Source organism: Oncorhynchus clarkii, chromosome 6 (assembly GCF_045791955.1).
Source record: "Oncorhynchus clarkii lewisi isolate Uvic-CL-2024 chromosome 6, UVic_Ocla_1.0, whole genome shotgun sequence".
NCBI lineage: Eukaryota > Metazoa > Chordata > Actinopteri > Salmoniformes > Salmonidae > Oncorhynchus > Oncorhynchus clarkii.
This window is the reverse complement of record NC_092152.1, coordinates 80,062,322-80,079,783: the sequence shown is the minus strand read 5'-3', so window position 1 is coordinate 80,079,783 and position 17,462 is coordinate 80,062,322. Positions and strand designations below refer to the sequence as shown.

The 17,462-nt window shown below is 44.3% G+C and overlaps 2 protein-coding genes across 3 annotated transcripts in view; one reads left to right on the top strand and one right to left on the bottom strand.

The window, feature by feature from the left end:
• LOC139412452 (dmX-like protein 2) overlaps positions 1–623 on the top strand; it is a 52,431-nt gene extending 51,808 nt beyond the window's left edge. Inside the window, exon 28 of the mRNA XM_071159241.1 lies at positions 445–623. Within this exon, the coding sequence (XP_071015342.1) occupies positions 445–623 (179 nt within the window). The remainder of the gene's footprint in view (positions 1–444) is intronic.
• Positions 624–2,855: 2,232 nt separating this feature from the next.
• Positions 2,856–17,034, bottom strand: LOC139411678 (stAR-related lipid transfer protein 5-like). 2 transcript variants are annotated; one of them, XM_071158304.1, is made up of 7 exons: positions 16,499–17,034; positions 16,254–16,303; positions 12,333–12,465; positions 11,437–11,554; positions 7,051–7,144; positions 3,267–6,483; positions 2,856–3,213 (listed from the first exon to the last, which is right to left on the bottom strand). In XM_071158304.1, the coding sequence occupies exons 1-6, from the start codon at positions 16,586–16,588 to the stop codon at positions 6,333–6,335; spliced, it is 636 nt and encodes a 211-aa protein (XP_071014405.1). In that variant the 5' UTR covers positions 16,589–17,034; the 3' UTR covers positions 2,856–3,213; positions 3,267–6,332. The 2 variants fall into 2 exon arrangements, with proteins under 2 accessions (XP_071014405.1, XP_071014406.1); XM_071158305.1 differs by having other exon boundaries at positions 2,856–3,160; positions 16,499–17,015.
• Positions 17,035–17,462: the final 428 nt, after the last annotated feature.

Sequence of the window (17,462 nt, the reverse complement as noted above, 5' to 3'; positions counted from 1 at the left end):
ACCAAAGCACGGATTGCTGCCTTACTATGTCCCTAAACTCTAACAAGGTAAGGAAATCAATATATCATTTGTAATTTGGGTGAACTTTAGGTGCCATTTAGCAGACACTGTTATCCAAGTGACTTACAGTAGCGTGTGCATATATCTTTAGTAAGGGTGACCCCAGCAGAAATCAAACCAACGATCTTGACGTTACAAGTGCCATACTCTACCAGCTGAGCCACACAGGACCTTTTCTTAACACTTTTAACAATGTCATTTATTGTTAAAGGAGTTGTGATGTCACGGAAAGTAGGAAACCATGCAAACAACGCAGAGAAGCACAGTTTTATAAGCTTGAACTTTTATAAGTTGGGGGAGACGAAAGCTGATACCAGATCTGCACCTAGGGGAAACGTCACGACAGACCAATGTATGACCGTGTGTTCTCCTGCTCCCCAATAGGTGGTGCTGCGGAGCAGAGCGGGTTGCAGTCTGGTGATGAGCTGCTGCAGGTCCAGAGCACCTCCCTACAGGAGCTGAGCCGCTTCGAGGCCTGGAACATCGTCAAGGCTCTGCCTGAGGGGCACATCACTCTAGTCATCCGGAGGAGGAAGGAGGATGAGGCAGAAGGGTCTGCCTGAGAGACATCTCACTGTAGTTAACAGGAGGAGGAAGGAGGAGGATACTGAGGAGTTACCCCTAGACACTGATTTCAGGTCAGTTTACACTGTTTATACTTAATTGATTTCCAGATACAATAGGTCCCTGACTACCTACAGAGGTAGTCAGAAAGATCTGATCACAATTACACTTCTTTAAAAATGTGGGCACAATCAGAATGTGGACAAGATCAAGACAAAGGACTCATGTTAGCACCAGCTATAAACGGAGCTATTGATTCTCAAGATTTGGCCACATATTGATTGTGGCCACATTTATTGACAGGTGTCCGCAATTAAAATATCTATTGTGATTGGATTGTGATCAGATCTTCCTGATCACCACCGGAGGTAGTCAGGCACACATGTTGTCTGGATATCTTCCAAGTGTAGACGGATGTGGACAGGGAAACCATTTAAATCATCATTATCCCTCTAAAATCATTGACATGTGGCGCCATCGTCTTATATGTGTCTTTAAATAAAGAAAATACATATTATTTTGAAAGAATATCTGTCGAATAATTTGCATACAGGGAGGAACCAGTAAATCTTGTTCACAATGCGGAAACAGTGGACGGATAAGAGACACATTTTAATACAATGTGTAGATGCAACAGCAAAAATGTGGCCGCTATCAGAATGTGGACAACGGCCTCGATTCAATCCGTATCGCTGAAGTTTAGCGTTATAGGGTGATTGAAAATGAAAGGTAATTTCTGATTGAGCCTACACATGGATTTACCGTGAATGCAGTCTCCGCGAACACAGGAACGTTGCTTTTATATTTCAATTACGCTGAAGTGCAGGTCTTCAGTGCTACGGATTGAATAGAGCCCGAGATCAGAGTTAGCACCAGGTATAAACAGGGCCAACTAGAACACAAATCAACCACAAGCCATCATACCATTTCATATGAGCACTATTAACATACTGTAGTTATGAATATAACATCTATATTCTATATCAAATCATATTGCAATGACAATCAGGGACTGTTACTGTAGAAAGAGGTGAATTTACAGGTGCTTTGCTCTGACTGCCTTCCTACACCCAGAACTTCTAGACCAGGGACCACAGTGAGTTTGAGATTTGCACAGACATACAGTATTTACATGAAGGAAGGGAGAGACTTTCCATTGCTTTTGACTGTTAGAAATAGTGTACAATACTGTAATGTAGTCCAAAAGAGTATTATACTGATACAAAATATTTAAAATGGGATTTGCATTTTTCATGGAATTGTAGTATTGTAGTATTGTGCTTGATGTTGGAATCATTGTTTAGACCAAAGACTGTGAGTTGGATTCAATCCATATCGCGGAAGATCAGCATCAAAAGGTCAAGTTCATTTCCGTTTACCATGAATGCAGTCTCCGCGACCGCGGGAACATTGCCTTTAATTGTCTATCGCACAATAAAGTGGATCTTCAGAGCTACGGATTTAATAGTCCTTAGTTTGTTTATTAGATGACAATGGGAGAATCTCAATTGCATAGTGCTCGCGTCCTCTTTCCTTCTCCACACCCATTGGATGAGAAAGCCAGAGGTCCCGCCCCTCTGACCTTCTCCAATTGGTTTTGAGGAGGCCAGGTGAGAGGATGTGAGGAATATCTAATTGAGATTCTCCCTATGGGTGAAACCAAAGATATAACTAAACCGGAGCTAAATTTTCACCTTGTTTCCTCTCCTAGTTTGATATTAAGGAAAACACAGGGTGTGAACATTTTGTACCAAAATCTATTAGAATATAGATATTTAAAACTCTGTGTATCGGTACTAAAGATTTATCACAATATACATTATACTAATAAAATAATTTAACCCAATCTGTATGTTTCAAGTTTATTCACAAGACTGTTGTGCCAATAACCATTAATGTTTTAAAACCTACGTAGTTATTTGACTTCATATGGAACAAACAGATGCATTTACCACTCAGTTAATGAGACTATGCGAGTTGTAGGCAAAACTCCTTTTATTTTCCCAAAATTCCTAGAAATCCTGGTTGGAGGATTCTGCATTCCCTGCTTATTCCCTTCTGGTTTTGGGAACTTCTGGGATAGTTGAGTAACCATTATTCATCCATCATTGTAATCCTTCATTTCTCTTCTCCGGTGTTTGAAAAACAGCCGGTGAATTTGTGTAGTGGGTTTAGCCATTCCTACCTGTGGTGATGGTAATATAATACAACAAGAAAGGAGGACAACATTGGAACGTTCAGTAGTTTTTAATGCAGATGCTGGTGAAACACAAAACCTGCTGGGTGGAACATACAGTACAGTCCTACGGTACAGTAGAGTGCAGGTCAGGATTAGGGTCGCAAAATTGTGGTAGCTCTCCCCAATTTCCCAGAAATCCTGTTTGGAGGATTTCCAGATTCCCTGCGTATTCCCTACTGATTCCAGAAATCCTGTTTGAAGGGCTTCCAGATTCCCTGCGTATTCCCTACTGATTCCAGGAATCCTGTTTGGAGGGTTTCCAAATTCCCTGTGTATTCCCTACTGATTCCAGGAATCCTGTTTGGAGGGTTTCCAAATTCCCTGTGTATTCCCTACTGATTCCAGGAATCCTGTTTGGAGGGTTTCCAGATTCCCTGCGTATTCCCTACTAATTCCAGGAAACCTGTTTGGAGGGTTTCCTACCGATTCCAGGAATCTGCCAACTGGGATTTCAGGAAAACTTGGAACATTTTTGAAAAATTACCAGAATTCATAACCCTAATCCTGACCTAAAAAAACATGTTATTTTCCTGTGTTGCTTTTATTGACAACTGAACTCATAGTATATTTCAATAGCAGCCATTTTCCATAGCAGCTGTGCTTTCCAATCAGGAGCTGAGGACAACAAACGACATTCAAAACATACACATCTGTCCCAAAACGCATGATGGAGTACATTTTAAAAACAAGCCACCAATAGACAATGTGTTCTCTGACATTAAAACAGCAATACACTGTAGGTAGGTATGATCTTCAGGCTCCACTTACAGTACAATAACACACATCAAAACAATGCCTTCATAGTATTACACCAACAAAAGGCAAACAATGATTTTAAAAAAGCAAGCATATAGGACTTGGTTGTGGATGAGGTGGAATGCAATGCACTTGTAAAGGTTTGTCAGTTAAGGTTATTATCCACTCGGGATAAGAAAAGGACGTTAAGTAGTGTTTTCATTTCAAAAGGAAACTTAACCACAAGGCTTCTAAAAAGATTGATCTAAAACATCATTAGTATGATGGCTCATCATCATACATGTAGAGGACTCAGCAGGCATGCAGATGGTTGACTGTACATCACTGTAAAGACACCTTCTAGGGCTATATCTCAATACTCTGAGGAGGCTTCCTCTCCCCCTAATAGGGCTGTATCTCAAAACTCTGAAGAGGCTTCCTCAACCAACTAGGGATATATCTCACTACTATTCATGCTTGCTCTCATTGTTTCCCTTCACTGATAATTTTTTTTTAAAGCTACGGAGACGCACCCTGGCCTAGACAGATGACCATGCCCTCTTGTGCCATAACAAAGACAGTGGTTTTCTCAATTCTATGCTGGTAATACATTTCTTAACAGTGTAAAATGACACACTAGTCACAACTGATGCCAGAATATGGCAGTCCTATGCTGCTGCGCTTCAAAATATGTTGGAATCAGTAGCTGTCCCATATGGCATCCTACTCCCTATATAGTGCACTAATTTGGACCAGTGACTTATGGGACACGTACCCCACTGAATAAAACCCAAAATCCTTCAGAAGCTCTCCTATTTGAGCGGATGTCCCTTTGTCCATTCTTCATTAGATGAAGCTGTTCATATTGCCATTTGCCCATACATACTGCAGATAACTTTGCTTAAGAATAATGCAGTGTTCTTAGTTTGACATCTACATAGAGAAAAGTAACTGAGGCAGGAATCCTTGCTTGAAGGTTAGGCGTCTATAAAGCGGGCAGATGTTAAGGTACGGAACAGGATAGAGTTTAGAGGGGGGGGGGGGGACATCTGCCGGCTGTATATACACCCTCTAAAGGTTACTGGTTAAAGCTGGAATCCTCAACGGTAAAACAACCATGTTCATAATGCTTTCCAGTTACTGCAAACAACAAACACGGTTATTTCCATCTCTGACATCATCGCACTGCACGATAGAAGAACACAATATGTACTGCATTTCATAACCATGCTGCACGACGCTCCTCAGCTCAGCAACAACAATAACAATGCTGGTGGGGCAGCCAGTGGCACCGTTTCCCCCTACTGCGGATTCCATCTTTAGGTATTGGTTAAAGGGCTGTGGAGACAGGTTAAACCAGAACATTTCAAGTACAGTACTACCGTATACAAAGGACAACAAAAAATTAGGTATGACTCATCCCAATGGAATCCGATTCCATTCTGGGGTTCCTGTAAGGTCCATGCAACATGCATGGTACTGTAGGTAGGATGCAGCCAGTGTAACAGAATGGACTGTATTCAACAGCAACAGTACAAAAGGGAAGGAGGACATATCCTCCGTGTGTTTAGGACACTAAATACAAAATATAGATTTCAAATCTATTCTCATTCTTTTGTGATGGGAAAAGGGGGGGAAATGCATCACTAAATAGGAAATGTACAGGGAATATTTGTTTTGGAAGTAGAGTTTGGCAAAATTGACCTCTCTAGATCTAGTCTTAAAGGTGCGGCCCAGAGTGCTTAAAGGTGTGGTCTGTAAGTTGGATTTCCGGTTCGAGGACTAAGAGGCAGGGTGTTTGTTAGTGTACCCACATGAAGAAAAAAAAAAAACCAAGAAGAACAGGAACTACATTATGTCCAATAATGTAACATGTGTTTTTTGGGGGTGGGTTCATGATTATTGTTTTTGGTACTCTTTCTTGTTACAATAGAGGGAAAAATAACTTACAAATTGCAACTTTAACATCAGGGCTAAGGTCAATTCCATTTCAATTGCTTCAACTCAAGAAAATTGCACATCAACCTCTATGAGAAATTCATATTCAATCTTTTTCCAGGGTTGAATGAATGAAATTAGAACAGACACTCAACCTTTTTGTAAGACTACACTAGTGGCCACCATACCTGGTCCAAGAGAGCAACAGTACCAGGGGTGCAGGCTTTTTGCTCCAGCACTAACACACCATTATTACACAAATGAACCAAGACCTCAACGACCTGAAATCAGCTGTGTTAGTGCTGGGACAAACAAGCTGCACACTTCCTTCCCTCATATCATCCAATATCATCTCCCTTTAAGCTCAGATAGTGTTTGCTCCAAGCCAAGGCCAGGTGACCACTCTTTTAAAGAGGCTGTACAGAAGTTGAGTTGCTAATTGTTTATCTACATTTTTGGCTTGAGTGTTGCCTGTATGGTTGATATAAAATATTTATTTACTCATGAAACACAATCCTTATTTTTAGTCTAGAAAGATATGGTCTGGGGAGGTGTGCCCCATGCTCTCAAATAAGGATTTTTCAAATCAATCTGTCCCTTTCAGTTAAAAAGCCCCCTGAGGTGAAAAGTTCCATATAGCCTCTTTAAAACTAAAGCATTCACGTAGCTAATCATTGTGTTTTTTGGTCCCGCTGAATGCTGGTCCCAGATCTGAGTATCACCTGGTGCCGGGAGTTGGTTATGCAGCACAAACAGATCTGGGACCAGGGCTAAGGGAAGGTATAGTATGAGTGTATCAGTGGTCCTTGAGGGACTTGATGGCCTTGGCCAGGTTGCTGTAGAACTCCACCATGCTGGATGGGAAGAAAGAGTCGACCACGGAGCGAGGCAGGAAGCCCCCCAGGTCCGTCTGGAAGAAACTGAACAGCTGTGTTTTGTTTGGCTCCCTGGGGGGGAGGGGAAAAAAGAAAGAAAGAAGGTTGAATTTACACTATACTGTATGAACAATATTAGACAGTGCTTCTTCAGCTACATAGCTATCAAGACACGTGGTCATGTTAGATAATGTTATTGAGAGAGAATGCTCAAACCAAACCTGTTGCTGTGCACATTATAGATAGCTCAATTAGTCTACCTGAGTGCACTGAAGTTTAGCTCTCTACTGCCCTCCTGTGACAGACCATTGTCTCTACAAAAATGTCCTTGGTTCTGACAGACCTCAACACAAAGTTCAGAATGTTGCAGATGGGTTTGTAAACTAAAGCATGTGCACTGTATGTAAAGTCGCTGTCTGAAAACCAGAACTACATTTTTGCTCATTTATATTTTTGAATGAAATGTACTCTGAACAATGTACGGTTCCACGACCAATAAAATGTTTTCAGAATAGCTTTAGAAGTTTAATAACTGTTTATTAACGGGAAAATATGGACATTCTTTCAATTTCCTGAAAAGTTTGTTTTGGAGATGAGACAATATTATGAAACAGAAGTGTGTCTTAGCGTGTGACTCACCCAGAGATGGGGACACAGATGCAGCCACAGGGGTGGTTGAAGCCCCTCACATACCCTGACTGGGGAGGGCAGCTGGGGTGGTTCACGTGGGTGGCTAACGGACAGAACACAGGGAGAGAACATACAAATATGTGTAGATATAATTAAGTCTATTTTCATTCAATCAATCACATAAAGTTACTTAGTATAGTGATAGTGAAGGTAAAATGCAAATCTCATCTTGGGCACACCATAGCAAAGAGTTTTGCAACGGTATACATAACCAAGCCTTTCTTATTGGACAAGAACATATAGGCTAGACCTAATACATCACAGTTTGAGCGTTTTCTTCCTTTTCGTGCCTACTGAACACAACCCACATTTTGCAATGGATGATTAGGCCTCAGTCTGGGGCAGTGGATAAGACAGTTGTCTGTTCCAGAGATCCCCACCCAGCCAGCCTCTCTGAGGGTTAGGGCTGATGATTAGGCCTCAGTCTGGGGCAGTGGATAAGACAGTTGTCTGTTCCAGAGATCCCCACCCAGCCAGCCTCTCTGAGGGTTAGGGCTGATGATTAGGCCTCAGTCTGGGGCAGTGGATAAGACAGTTGTCTGTTCCAGAGATCCCCACCCAGACAGCCTCTCTGAGGGGTAGGGCTGATGATTAGGCCTCAGTCTGGGGCAGTGGATAAGACAGTTGTCTGTTCCAGAGATCCCCACCCAGCCAGCCTCTCTGAGGGTTAGGGCTGATGATTAGGCCTCAGTCTGGGGCAGTGGATAAGACAGTTGTCTGTTCCAGAGATCCCCACCCAGCCAGCCTCTCTGAGGGTTAGGGCTGATGATTAGGCCTCAGTCTGGGGCAGTGGATAAGACAGTTGTCTGTTCCAGAGATCCCCACCCAGCCAGCCTCTCTGAGGGTTAGGGCTGATGATTAGGCCTCAGTCTGGGGCAGTGGATAAGACAGTTGTCTGTTCCAGAGATCCCCACCCAGCCAGCCTCTCTGAGGGTTAGGGCTGATGATTAGGCCTCAGTCTGGGGCAGTGGATAAGACAGTTGTCTGTTCCAGAGATCCCCACCCAGCCAGCCTCTCTGAGGGGTAGGGCTGATGATTAGGCCTCAGTCTGGGGCAGTGGATAAGACAGTTGTCTGTTCCAGAGATCCCCACCCAGCCAGCCTCTCTGAGGGGTAGGGCTGATGATTAGGCCTCAGTCTGGGGCAGTGGATAAGACAGTTGTCTGTTCCAGAGATCCCCACCCAGCCAGCCTCTCTGAGGGTTAGGGCTGATGAATAGGCCTCAGTCTGGGGCAGTGGATAAGACAGTTGTCTGTTCCAGAGATCCCCACCCAGCCAGCCTCTCTGAGGGGTAGGGCTGATGATTAGGCCTCAGTCTGGGGCAGTGGATAAGACAGTTGTCTGTTCCAGAGATCCCCACCCAGCCAGCCTCTCTGAGGGTTAGGGCTGATGAATAGGCCTCAGTCTGGGGCAGTGGATAAGACAGTTGTCTGTTCCAGAGATCCCCACCCAGCCAGCCTCTCTGAGGGGTAGGGCTGATGATTAGGCCTCAGTCTGGGGCAGTGGATAAGACAGTTGTCTGTTCCAGAGATCCCCACCCAGCCAGCCTCTCTGAGGGTTAGGGCTGATGATTAGGCTACATCATCCACACACTAGCACTGCATTATTGACAAGTGACGATAGTTCCTCTTGTAATCTACTGATTTCAGCCTACTGCCGATGGCGTGGTATGTCTGTGCATCCCAGTGCTTGATTTGTATATCATTGATTATGTTTTTTGTTGTTGTTAGAATACCTATTTATTCCTTTATATTTCTTAATGTCTGTGCTGTTATGCCCTCTGTAAATGCCTCAACGTTGAATAAAAATAGCCTAACATTTACTAAAATAAATAATAATAAACAGGTCTGCGCGGACTTCCAAGGAGAGTCCTAGGACAGATAAAGAACAAAAAGAGCTACACACCAATAGAAACGTGAATTGAGTCAGTAGAGAAATTTTGTTAAACAATACATTGATAAGAAATGTTCCAAAATGTTATTTTATCATAAAGCTCTAGATCTACCGTCCACTCTAAAACTACCGCTCGCTCTAAAACTACCGCTCGCGTTCGCTCTAAAACTACCGCCCGCTCTAAAACTACCGCCCGCCCGCTCTAAAACTACCGTCCGTCCGCTCTAAAACTACCGTCCGTCCGCTCTAAAACTACCGTCCGTCCGCTCTAAAACTACCGTCCGTCCGCTCTAAAACTACCGTCCGTCCGCTCTATAACTACCGCCCGCTCTATAACTACCGCCCGCTCTAAAACTACCGCCCGCTCTAAAACTACCGCCCGCTCTAAAACTACCGCCCGCTCTAAAACTACCGCCCGCTCTAAAACTACCGCCCGCTCTAAAACTACCGCCAGCTCTAGATCTACCGTCCGTCCGCTCTAAAACTACCATCCGCTCTAAAACTACCGCCCGCTCTAAAACTACCGCCCGCTCTAAAACTACCGCTCGCTCTAAAACTACCGCTCGCTCTAAAACTACCGCCCGCTCTAAAAACTACCGTTCGCTCTAAAACTACCGCCCGCTCTAAAACTACCGCCCGCCCGCTCTAAAACTACCGTCCGTCCGCTCTAAAACTACCGTCCGTCCGCTCTAAAACTACCGTCCGTCCGCTCTATAACTACCGCTCGCTCTATAACTACCGCTCGCTCTATAACTACCGCTCGCTCTAAAACTACCGCCCGCTCTAAAACTACCGCCCGCTCTAAAACTACCGCCCGCTCTAAAACTACCGCCCGCTCTAGATCTACCGTCCGTCCGCTCTAAAACTACCATCCGCTCTAAAACTACCGCCCGCTCTAAAACTACCGCCCGCTCTAAAACTACCGCTCGCTCTAAAACTACCGCTCGCTCTAAAACTACCGCTCGCTCTAAAACTACCGCCCGCTCTAGATCTACCGCCCGCTCTAGATCTACCGCCCGCTCTAGATCTACCGCTCGCTCTAAAACTACCGCTCGCTCTAAAACTACCGTCCGCTCTAAACCGTCCGCTCTAAAACTACCGTCCGTCCGCTCTAAACCGTCCGCTCTAAAACTACCGTCCGCCCGCTCTAAAACTACCGTCCGCCCGCTCTAAAACTACCGCCCGCCCGCTCTAAAACTACCGCCCGCCCGCTCTAAAACTACCGCCCGCCCGCTCTAAAACTACCGCCCGCCCGCTCTAAAACTACCGCCCGCCCGCTCTAAAACTACCGCCCGCCCGCTCTAAAACTACCGCCCGCCCGCTCTAGTTCTACCGTCCGCCCGCTCTAGATCTACCGTCCGCCCGCTCTAGATCTACCGTCCGCCCGCTCTAGATCTACCGTCCGCCCGCTCTAGATCTACCGTCCGCCCGCTCTAGATCTACCGTCCGCCCGCTCTAGATCTACCGCCCGCCCGCTCTAGATCTACCGCCCGCCCGCTCTAGATCTACCGCCCGCCCGCTCTAGATCTACCGCCCGCCCGCTCTAGATCTACCGCCCGCCCGCTCTACATCTACCGCCCGCCCGCTCTACATCTACCGCCCGTCCGCTCTACATCTACCGCCCGTCCGCTCTACATCTACCGCCCGTCCGCTCTACATCTACCGCCCGTCCGCTCTACATCTACCGTCCGTCCGCTCTACATCTACCGTCCGTCCGCTCTAGATCTACCGTCCGTCCGCTCTAGATCTACCGTCCGTCCGCTCTAGATCTACCGTCCGTCCGCTCTAGATCTACCGTCCGTCCGCTCTAGATCTACCGTCCGTCCGCTCTAGATCTACCGTCCGTCCGCTCTAGATCTACCGTCCGTCCGCTCTAGATCTACCGTCCGGTCTAAATCTACTGTTCTACAGCTACCTATCGCTCTATAACTACCGTTCGTTCTAGAACTACTGTTCTACTGCTACCGTTCGCTTTAAAACTACCTATCGCTCTAGAACTACCGTTCGCTCTAGAACTACTATTCTACTGGTAGCGTTCGCTCTATTATACTGTTCTACTGCTACCGTTCGCTTTAAAACTACCGTTCGCTGTAGATCTTCCATTTGGTCTAGAACTACCATTCTACTGATAGCGTTCGCTCTAGAACTACCCTTCGCTCTAGAACTACTATTCTACTGCTACCCTTCGCTCTAGAACTACCCTTCGCTCTAGAACTACTATTCTACTGCTACCCTTCGCTCTAGAACTACCCTTCGCTCTAGAACTACTGTTCTACTGCTACCGTTCGCTCTAGATCTACTGTTTGTTCTAGATCTACTGTTCTAGATCTATTGTTCACTAAAGATCTACTGTTTCTTGTTGTTAGAACTCCTATTTATCATAAAGCGAAGAGAGAGAGAAAAGACGAAAGAAGGAAAAGAGATGTATTGAGGCGTTACGCACCATTGGATGTAATTGTGCCATCTTCGTATTGCTTCACTAGAATAACGTCGACAAAGTCTCTGGGAGCTATGATGCCCATGGCTGCTGATGGAGTGACTGTTCTGCAGACAGTGACGTTCTGTGTGAGGGGGGAGAGACTAGGCAGGTAAACACTGGGCCTCGCTCAGCAGGCGTTGTGGAATGTTCATATAGAAATATACAAAGTAGAATGAAACAAACACCTTTGATAAGCAGAATAAGGCATCACGTCAGTTCTATCCATGACATTTCTATCTGCAACGTTCCACAAGATAAACGCTGGGCCTCGTTCAACAGGACACAACAAAAGTACCCCTCTGATCTGCAGAATAAGGTATGGCATCAGTTCTATCCATAGCATTTATCTATGTTTTCCTACTGAGCATGTCCCTGTACTTGTGTTTGTCCCAAAGCAAATAAATATTAACATGACTAATGGAATAGAGAACAAAGGGTAGGAGTGCTGCATTGGTGTTGTGGCGAGCGCTGGCAGGTGCCCTTTAGGAAACCTGTATCAAAACCATGAACAAACTGGATGACACACTTTGGTTGCTTGGATAACTTATTTAACCGTCACGTAACCAGGAAGTCCCATAGAGATCAGGTAAAACTCACTTTCATAAAATCCTAAGGCTTATCAACAAAGTTGGGGGAGTAGACAGAACTATACAGAAAGAATGGAGGACAGAGTATTTATTCAGCTGTGATTTGTTTGTGGGTGAGTGAGTGAGGAATGATAAAGAATCAATGGAATCAAATGATCAGTGACAACTCTCTAAAGCAAACTCAGAACATAGATGATGATGATGGGGACAAAACAACAGAATTGTGACTGACTGTGACTACAGTCTGGTCCATTGGTTTGAAACTCAGCCTACCTCAGTGACTTGCTCTACCAGCTCAAACTTCTTGACATTGTTGTCCCATTTCACCCGCAGTCCATTTGGCACAGGCTTCAGACACTCCCATACCTTCTCTGGGCTTCCCTTCACCACCGACTCCCCCTTATATCTGTCAGACACAACACATGTAGAGAGACAGAGCACCACTAACCCGAACTCTTATACAGTGCATTCAGAAAGTATTCAGACCTAAAATTGATTAAATAAAAAAATGGTCTCACCAATCTACACACAATACCCCATAATGACAAAGCAAAAACAGGTTTAGAATTTTTTGCAAGTGTATAAAATAAATGAAAATACCTTATTTACATAACTATTCAGACCCTTTGCTATGAGACTCGAAATTGAGCTCAGGTGCATCCTGTTTCCACTGATCATCCTTGAGATGTTTCTACAACTTGATTGGAGTCCACCTGTGGTAAATTCAATTTTATTTATTTATTTTATTTTATTTCACCTTTTATTTAACCAGGTAAACAAGTTGAGAACAAGTTCTCATTTACAACTGCGACCTGGCCAAGATAAAGCAAAGCAGTTCGACTCATACAACAACACAGAGTTACACATGGAGTAAAACAAACATACAGTCAATAATACAGTAGAAAAATGATTGATTGGACATGACTTGGAAAGGCACACACCTGTACATATAATTTGACAGTTCATGTTTGAGCAAAAACCAAGCCATGAGGTGGAAGGAATTGTCCGTAGAGCTCTGAGACAGGATTGTGTCGAAGCACAGATCTGGGGAAGGTTAACAAAACATTTCTGCAGCATTGAAGGTCCCCAAGAACACAGTGACCCCCCCCCCATTCTTAAATGGATGAAGTTTGGAACCACCAAGACTCTTCCTAGAGCTGGCCGCCCGGCCAAACTGAGCAATCGAGGGAGAAGGGCCTTGGTCAGGGAGGTGACCAAAAACCTGATGGTCACAAGATGGGATAACCTTCCAGAAGGACAACCATCTCTGCAGCACCACCAATCAGGCCTTCATGATAAGAGTGGCCAGAATGAAGCCAGTCCTCAGAAAAAGGCACATGACAGCCCGCTTGGAGTTTGCCAAAAGGTACCTAAAGGACTCTCAGACCATGAGAAACAAGATTTTCTGGTCTGATGAAACCAAGATTGAACTCTTTGGACTGAATGCCAAGCGTTACATCTGGTGGAAATCTGGCAGAGCTCATCACCTGGCCAATACCATCCCTACGGTGAAGCAAGGTGGTGGCAGCATCATGCAGTGGTGATGTTTTTCAGCAGCAGGGACTGGGAGACTAGTCAGGATTGAGAGTAAAATTAACGGAATAAATTACAGAGAACCCCAAAGTACAGAGATCATTGCTCTGGGCGGTTCTGACTTGTGGACAACTACAAATACCTAGGTGTCTGGTTAGACTGTAAACTCTCCTTCCAGACTCACATTAAGCATCTCCAATCCAAAATTAGATTGAGAATCAGCTTCCTATTTCACAACAAAGCATCCTTCACTCATGCTGCCAAACATACCCTCGTAAAACTGACCATCCTACCGATCCTTGACTTCGGTGATGTCATTTTCAAAATAGCCTCCAACACTCTACTCACAAACTGGATGCAGTCTATCACAGTGCCTTCCGTTTTGTCACCAAAGCCCTATATACCACCCACCACTGCAACCTGTACGCTCTCGTTGGCTGGCCCTCGCTTCATACTCGTCGCCAAACCCACTGGCTCCAGGTCATCTACAAGTCTTTGCTAGGTAAAGCCCCGCCTTCTCTTAGCTCACTGGTCACCATAGCAGCACCCACCCGTAGCAAGCGCTCCAGCAGGTATATTTCACTGGTCACCCCCAAAGCCAATTCTTCCTTTGGCCACCTTTCCTTCCAATTCTCTGCTGCCAATGACTGGAAGGAACTGCAAAAATCACTGAAGCTGGAGACTCATATCTCCCTCACTAGCTTTAAGCACCAGCTGTCAGAGCAGCGCACAGATCACTGCACCTGTACATAGCCCATCTGTAAATAGCCCATCCAACTAACTCATTCCCATTCCCATCTTGCTACTTTGCACCCCAGTATCTCTACTTGCACATTCATCTACCATTCCAGTGTTTAATTGCTATATTGTAATTACTTCGCCACCATGGCCTATTTATTGCTTTACCTCCCTTATCTTACCTCATTTGCACATGCTGTATATAGACTTTTTCTACTGTATTATTGACTGTTTGTTTGTTTATTCCATGTGTAACTCTGTGTTGTTATATGTGTCGAACTGCTTTGCTTTATCTTGGCCAGGTCGCAGTTGCAAACGAGAACTTGCTCTCAAGTTGCCTACTTGGTTAAATAAAGGTGAAATATATATATATATTTTTTAAATCCTTGATGAAAACCTGCCCCAGAGCGCTCAGGACCTCAGACTGAGGCAAAGGTTCACCTTCCAACAGGACAACGACCCTAAACACACAGCCAAGACAATGTAAGAGTGCATTCGAGACAAGTCTCTGAATGACCTTGAGTAGCTAAGCCAGAGCCCAGACTTGAACCCGATCTAAACATCTCTGGAGAGACCTGAAAATAGCTGTTCAGCAACGCTACCCATCCAACCCAACAGAGCTTGAGAGGATCTGTAGAGAAGAATGGGAGAAACTCCCCAAATACAGGTGTGCTAAGCTGGTAGCGTCATACCCAAGAAGACTCAAGGCTGTAATCGCTGCCAAAGGTGCTTCAACAAAGTACTGAGTAAAGGGTCTGAATACTTATGTAAATGTGAAATAATTTTTTAAATATTTTGAATACATTTGCAAGAATTTAAAATCCTGTTTTTGCTTTGTCATTATGGGGGATTGTGTGTTGACTGATGAGGAAAAAACTAAATGAAATCCATTTTTGAATAAGGCTAACGTAACAAAGTAGAACAAGTGAAGGGGTCTGAATACTTTCTGAATGCACTGTACCTGTCAGACACAACACATGTAGAGATATACAGAACACTAACCCTAATACACATCAAACATAACATGTAGCCGATGTGAAATGGCTAGCTAGTTAGCGGTGGTGCGCGCTAGTGGCGTTTCAATCGGTGACGTCACTTGCTCTGAGACCTTGAAGTAGTGGTTACCCTTGCTCTGCAAGTGCGGCGGCTTTTGTGGAGCGATGGGTAACGATGCTTCGAGGGTGACTGTTGACGTGTGCAGAGCGTCCCAGGTTCGCGCCCAGGTCGGGGCGAGGGGACGGACGTAAAGTCTATACTGTTACATAGAGATAGACAGAACACTAACCCTAATACACATCAAACATAACATGTAGAGATAGGTCTTCCTGGGGGACGGTTTCTGAGAGACCGATTAGCCCTAATCTAAAAAGTGTTGTCAATGGAGATTTTCCATTAAGAATGCTTTTTAATCCAGGACTAGGCTTAATCTGGGTCTGGGAAGCCAGCCTGTTATTGGTGCTTTCTTAATTAACAGTCTAACGTGGCTTCATCTCCATGTTCTCTCCCTCATCTGCACTGAACTGAAAACAGCAACAGTAAAAGCAAGATGGTGGATATTTCTTTCATATCAATGCAGCTGAAGGAAACTGGTCGAGGAGGGGAAAGTAGCCCTCTTTAGACCGTTATGATAAACAGCTGAAAGAAACTGGTCGAGGAGGGGAAAGTAGCCCTCTTTAGACCGTTATGATAAACAGCTGAAGATGACCTCGGTAAAAACTTAAATCCAACAGTTTCAGTAACTGATGCTGTCAGTTCAGTTGGAGATAGCTAGTTCCTGTCAAGGTTACCGCTGTTAAAACAGTAACGTTAAATACTCTCCGGAGATAAGATAGTGAAAAGGACATTTAGCTTGTCTAACTTGCTTCTGTACAACATTTAGAAATGAATGATTTGGCCTAGATAGGGAGAACAGCTCATACTTACACATTCCCAGGGAACTCAGTCGATGGCCGCCAGGACACGATGACGTCATTCTACAAATGGACCGACATCCATTTATCAGAAACAAAACATTGGTTGCTGTTGTCAACCCACTGACTGCATTTACCTAGCTACTGTCTACGTTATATACAATGACACAGCAAAATGGAGCTGTTAACATGGTGCACGGAAAGGCACGTCACCTGTAATTATAAAATATTAATATTGCTACCTAGAACATTACGCACCGATTTCTTGCAGACTTTCCACCCAGACTCGTCCTTGGTGTAGCTCAAAAGACAGTCCCCAACTGCATTCGCTGTGTTCTGGTAATCCATGCTGGTTGAGTCCGCCTGGCAGATGTGATGATGGAGGACTTGCAACCTGTTCAATAGCTAGCCAGCTGTCAGGCTAACTGACTAGTTAGATAGTTAACATTAGCCGTGATTCCAAATGGATGGATTTAGACTGACACACAAGATAACTAGCTGAAGTTATCGTAGAGTATGAAGCGTAAAATATGAACTATGAATATGAGTCCGTAAGCCAATATAAGACAATTTACAATAGCTACCTAACGTTAGTTAGCTAGTGCAAATATTGAATGAAAGACGTGCATTATCGTTAGCCGCGAGGTTCCTGAAGTCAGTAAGACTCAGACTTGCTTAAAATAAAATATTGATTGTCATAAACATCTAACACGAACTTGTAGTAAAAAGTAAGCTTATTTAGCCAGCAGGCTAGCTAGCCGTGTTCCCATCAACTCATGAAAAAAAAATCATGTGATAAAAGTACGCTTTCTGATTCGTTGGAAAAGCTTGGAACAGTGTTCAAGTGAATGCTGGGAAATGTAGTTTGAAAAGGATAGTTACGTGTCCACCAGATCATGCCCCAGATAGAAGGGTGAAAACAATTGGTACTTTCAATGTTCTTACTGCAACGATAATCAGTTATCGAAACACATACGTTAATATGTCACGTTTTTTTTCTCCACCCACAGAGCAGACTTAGACCACTTTTAGTCTAGAAGTTATGACATGGCATTCCTTTTGTAAATTATAAACCCAGGGTCATTACAGTACTTTATACATATCCCAAGGTGTTATAAACTCAGCAAAAAAAAGAAACGTCCTCTCACTGTCAACTGTGTTTATTTTCAGAAAACTTAACATGTGTAAATATTTGTACAGACATAACAAGATTCAACAACTG

Coding starts and splice junctions, on each gene's coding strand:
- LOC139411678 (XM_071158304.1), bottom strand. CDS start 16,588: ATGGATTACCAGAACACAGCGAATGCAGTTGGGGACTGTCTTTTGAGC. Junction 16,304..16,498: donor GGAAAGTCTGCAAGAAATCG/GTGCGTAATGTT, acceptor GTCCATTTGTAG/AATGACGTCATCGTGTCCTG. Junction 7,145..11,436: donor TGGCACAATTACATCCAATG/GTGCGTAACGCC, acceptor TCTGTCCGTTAG/CCACCCACGTGAACCACCCC.